The sequence below is a fragment of the Nematolebias whitei genome, chromosome 15 (genome assembly GCF_014905685.2).
Source record: "Nematolebias whitei isolate Nwh7 chromosome 15, NemWhi1, whole genome shotgun sequence".
Lineage (NCBI taxonomy): Eukaryota > Metazoa > Chordata > Actinopteri > Cyprinodontiformes > Rivulidae > Nematolebias > Nematolebias whitei.
This window is the reverse complement of record NC_056512.1, coordinates 10,582,181-10,588,002: the sequence shown is the minus strand read 5'-3', so window position 1 is coordinate 10,588,002 and position 5,822 is coordinate 10,582,181. Positions and strand designations below refer to the sequence as shown.

At 35.2% G+C, this 5,822-nt stretch overlaps 1 protein-coding gene across 1 annotated transcript in view; it reads right to left on the bottom strand.

Moving 5' to 3' along the window:
* Nucleotides 1-5,822, bottom strand: part of scaf1 (SR-related CTD-associated factor 1) — a 59,043-nt gene that overhangs the window by 6,374 nt on the left and 46,847 nt on the right. Inside the window, exon 5 of the mRNA XM_037688800.1 lies at nt 2,337-2,465. Within this exon, the coding sequence (XP_037544728.1) occupies nt 2,337-2,465 (129 nt within the window). The remainder of the gene's footprint in view (nt 1-2,336; nt 2,466-5,822) is intronic.

Below are 5,822 nucleotides of genomic sequence, written 5' to 3'. Positions count from 1 at the left end.
ACACACACACACACACACACACACACACACACACACACACACACACCTGTTTAACTTTGGTGTCAGTCTCATTTAAGATGGCCACCATAGCTAATCATTATTAGCCAACACCAAAAATTGCTGTAGCTCAGCCAATTTGACAGATCCCAAGTTAAAATTTTTGATGTGCACATTGATATTGTGGTTTAATATATGACTCTAGTGCGCCCAATAGAATATTTCAAGTTATATCTCGGTGAAATATCATCCAGTATGTACCAGATTTATTGTGCGTGATCAGTGAGCACTTAAGGCACATGAGAATTGTTCTAAAAGCTCTGATTATTCTCTTTAGAATGATTTGTTCAATTAGCTTTGTAGAGATCTAGTAGAGTGCTGTATGAATGGGTAAATGAGGTCACAGATTGTAGTGTAAAGCGCTTTGACTATCTCGATAAGATAGAAAGGCGCTATACAAGTACAGTCCATTTACTACTCTGCTACAATCTAGTGGCTGAAAATGGTAGTGTTCAATATTTTCAGTCCGAATGAATGAAAATGGTCATATCTCAGCCTAAAATTGGTTTATAAATATGGGAAAAAAATCCATAAATATGTTGCTTCGGCCTATAAGTCGCAGGGCATGTAAATTATGCAAAAAACTGCGGCTTATAGGTTGGAAAATATGGTAATTGATGACGGCAAAACAACATAAAACATCCAAGGAGTTGAACACTTTTTATAGGCACTGTACTCTGTCATCTATGGCATGAGGTTGTGCAGAACATTATTTTATAGGTTAGACCAGGGGTCTGCAACCTGCGGATCTGGAGCCACATGCAGCTCTTTGGTTCCTCTGCAGAGGCTCTTTCAAGCTTTGACCAAAACTGACATAAAACTGAATTTTATTGGTTATACAAACAACAAAAAAGGACTAGTTCAAACAGTTTACCTGTCATTTATTTTGCAAATATGTGAACACTGGAGCGAGTACAAAGAGTAAAACATATTTTAACTTAATGTTTTATTTCTTTATATGAAGAACAGTCTGCATAGTTTGTAGATTTTTTTTTAAATTAAAAAAAAAAAAGGTAAAAAAAATGATTCCCCCCAACCCCCCCCCAACCCCCCACCCCTTTTACAAGAATCTGTTCTTTTTCTGTAATAAATGTTAAAAATCATTAATTGTTTTTTTTGCTTTATAATGTCACCCCTACTGGCCACAAAAGCCCCTATAGCAAATCTAAAGTGTCTCATGGGACACCAGTTGATAACTAGAGTTGTAGCAGATTGTTGCAGCTCCAGACACGTTTAATGTAGTGAACGAAGGTGTAAAAATAGCTCTTTTGATCGTAAAGGTTGCAGACCCCTGGGTTAGACCAAAATGGCCACAATTTTTGTCATTTTCTTTTACTACGTAATTTTGATCTTGATCTAAAACTCTAGCATGAAAGGCGATGGACGATATGCATTCCTTCAAAGATAATCACTCATACTGTACTCATAACATACTCATAACATTACTTTATTTACATGAAACTTTGATTAGGCCTGTCTCAATAAACAATAACTCAATTAATCGCATGATAAATGAAAATTATCGATCTCATTTTCATTTATCGGCTTTATCGTTTCTTCGTGTCTCTCTTTTTACTGAAGACACTGGATGACAAAAGGCTCAACTCCGGTGCTTTTCACTGACCCCTTCCCTTTCTCTTTAAATTTGTTTTAACCATCCAAAACAGCGTTTTTGGATCGCTAAAAGCTGCTAAGCTGAGAAGCTAAGCTACAAGCTAAGCTAACAGGCCGACCTCAGGAAAAAACCTCAGTCTTGTCGAAGCTCCAAAATTCACAGTTGAAAACCGTGCCTTCATGTAAAAAGTTGTTTTTCTCTGTAAAAAGAAGCTGAGAACTTGTTTACTGATTTTTTAATTAAAAGCTTTGTGTGACAAATGCTATGCTAAAGAGCTCAAACCACACTGAGTGTCCACCATTTTGAGAAATGAAAAATGGGAAAGAGAGACAGCCCATGTCATGTCAAGGGGCCTCCCTCCCATTTTTCTTAGAGACACGCTGCTGCTCCCTCACTATCCATCCTTCGGTTCAAACAGTCTTATACTGCCATCCAATGGTCAAAAAAGGTACTACACACAAAACAAATTACCAACATTTCTTTTAAAATTTGACAATAATTACTAATTATTGTAAAATTTCAAACATTATCGTTTATCGCAATAATTTCTGAGACAATCGGCCAGCAAAATTTGTTATTGTGACAGGCCTAACTTTTATAGAAACACAAAAGCCCAAACAAAGACTAAATAATGGTTCTGATCTTCATGAGGACTGGGGCTGACCTTATGCACAGCTTTTCTGAGTATGTCTTTGTACTCGTCCTTGTTGATGTCTTTGCGTTGATAGTAGGGTTTGATTGCGAGCTTCACCTCCTCTACTGCACGCTCCTGTGTGTGCAGCTTCTTCAAATACTGAAGAAATTAGATTAGAGAAAAACAAGAATTGCAGTTCTTACAAAAACAAGACATGTACATGCTTAATTTTTTTTATTATGCATTACTAAACAAATGTATTTGAACAAATAAGGCTCATGAAAAATAAATAATTCTCTTTAAGGATTCTTTAAAACCATTTAATACCTTTTTATTATCTTTTTCACAGCAGGCTCAGAAATAAACCTGAGTTAGGGTATATTCAGTGCGTTAACCCTGAGTTTAGTGCAAACGCTGAGTATATTTAACTGACTGTGGCCCGCCTACAGCACTAATGACTTAGATTTGACTATAGAACCCAACAAGGTGCAAACCCTGAGAATAGGGAAACAATCAGTTAAATAATGATAATTTAGGAAAAATTCTAAGTAAATTAACTGTGAGTTTAGTGAAAATGCTCAGTAAGTTAACACTGAGTTTAGTGAAACTATCTAGGTTAATCTCAAGGTTAAGTAAAGTCTGAGTTAGAAAATCTTGAGTTTAGTGAAACTCTGACTAAGCAGAACATAAATCAGAGTATTAGTTAAGGGTTTCTGCAGAAATCAGCCAATCAAATAATACTTTTTAATGCCAGTTTAATGCCATCAACTGTAAACACAAACTTTACAAGTTGTTTAAAGTGACATTTTAATACATTTTTTTTTGTTTGTTTGTTTCTTTCTGTAAAATCCTTCACCATCTGGACCGTCAACAGTCTGCAGTCATGCTCTAAATTACATGTTTTCTAGACACTTTATCTGGAGTTTGCATTTACCCATCTTATCTCTGCTCCTAAAGTTTTCCTGTTTTTCTGAACGTGCAATCTTCTGTCAGTTGAGCCAGCCAGAAAGAATTAATAAGGGTTAATATTTCATCCTAATGAGCGAGTCTGGCTGAATGGTTCCAAAATCACTCCTCATTTTTCTTTAAAACAAATGAAAAATGTTCAATGCCACAGATTCAAATTTAATGCTTTTTAATGCCAGTTAAGATCTTAAATTTTGCTAATTCCATTTGATTTTAAATGCTTTTCAATGCCCCATGAAAACCCTGTATAAAAAGTTTAAACTGTTCTTAATAAATTTTCGTCAAACAACAAAACTCTGATTCAGGATATTTATAAACTCAAAATCATCTGAAATTTCACAAGTTATCATTCTAAATTTAATCGGTCTACAGCAACTTTTTCTTTGTTAACGAAGTCTAAGTTTAAAACTTGTGGCATATCAAGATTCAGATTATTTGATCATTTTGCTGATTTGCAAACTTCACTCAATAAAGCTGCTCCGCTGAGAAAAAAAGTATTGGTAAATCAATCAGGAGACTGGCTCCTTGGTTCAATTCCGAGTTACTTACTTTAAAACAGACATCTAGAAGGCTGTAAAGAAAATGGCGCTCCACTAACGTTGAAGAATTTTAATTATCCTGGAGCGATAGCCTGCTAACGTACAAACAAAGTGTTCCATAAAGCTAGAACTTTCTATTATTTATCTTTAATTGATGAGAATAAAAATAACTAGGTTTCTGTTCAGTACCATAGATATAAAATCCCATCTCTGTTGAACCATGTATCCCTACAACTATGAGCAGTGATGACTTCATGAGATTCTTTATAAAAAAAAAAATTCAATTAGGGAAAATTTTCAAACCATCCTTCTTACTATCGCCTCTGGTTCTGTCAGATGAAGGAACTTTAAAAATGTCACTAGAACCTGATTTATGTTTGAACAGTTTTTGTCCTGTTGAGCTCTCTGAATTGTCAAAAATAATAACCTCATCCAAACCATCCACGTCTGCTAGATCCCATCCCAACAAGGCTATTTAAAGAGGTATTTCCCTTAATTAATGTCCACATTTTGGATCTGCTTAATTTATCTCTAATGAATAGCTACGTACCACAGCATTTTAAGATTGATGTAATTAAACCTTTACTTAAGAAACATAACCGTGACTCAGGAATATTAGCCAATTATAAACCTTTATCTAATCTAACTTTCATCTAAAAAAATTCTAGAGAAAATAGTTGGAGGTCAGTTGTGTGAACATCTGCAAAAAATAATCTGTTTGAAGAGTTTCAGTCAGGGTTTAGAGCTCATCATAGCACAGAAACAGCACTGGTGAAAGTTACTAATGATATTCTCATGGCCTCTGACAATAGACAGGTGTCTACACTGGTCCTGTTAGACCTCAGTGCTGCATTTGATACAGTTGATCACAATATTCTACTATAGAATATTCTATATGATACTGGAAGTACAGAAATGGCCTTAGGGCTGAAACGATTGCTCGAATCATTCGAGGACCTCAATTACAAAAAATCCTCGAGGCAAATTTATCTGTCTCGAAGGTTTGTTAAACTATTCAGAGCACTGTGGTCTAGCCAGAAGTTTTTTGTGTTACACAACGCTAGCACTTCCGCTAACGCGTATGTGCTAAATTTGTAGCTATGGAGGGAACGGAGACCGTCTAGAAGAAGAGCCCCGAAAACAACAAAAACTGTCAAAAGTTTGTGAACATGTTAGGCTAAACAAAAAAAGACAACACAGCTCAATGCTTCCACTGCAAAACAGAACTGGAGTAACCACAACAGCACGTCGTCGATGTTGCAGCGTCTGAAGAGAAAACACCCGCTGTACGCATCAAACTCGTCCACAGCTGTAACAGGTATCATGTTCTCTCTTTGAAAAATATGTGAACCCAAATGTGTGATAATCTGTCATGTTATAGATGTAAAATGAGGCTTATTTTTACTAACGTTAAATCTACTGACTAATCATAGTGGCTACCTGGCAGGGTCTGTATGTTGTGTGAGGAAAAAAAAAACTCTGCAGGACTTGATGCAAGTTTGTTAACGATAAAAGCAGCAACAGACCGATGCATTTATTTATTGCTGTACTTCCATCCTGAATTACCGGTAAATTAAATATTTAGGGTGAATATTTCAAGTGTAAATGTATTTACACGAGTTAGTAGGATTTTTTCTTCTTCTTGCTACTGCTGTTTATGACAAACTGGGATTAATCTGCATTTATTACTAATGTCATATTTGTTTATAGCTAAGCAATCGAGACTAAATAATAATATAGTCTGCAGAACGCAATGTACAAACTCAAACTTTGACATGATCTATCTATCTTACTCAGTTTCTAACAAAGATTCTATTCAGTTTTCCAATCCATAAAATTATTTTACAGCATTTAAATTTTTATGTGACGGTTAAAAATAATTCAGTGACAGAGGGTTTTAATTAAAGCATCCTCAAACCTCACACAAATAAACGCTTAAAATGCAATATAGCTAAAATTAGAAACATCTTTTCTAAAAATGATGCAGAAAAACTGGTTCATGCATTTGTCA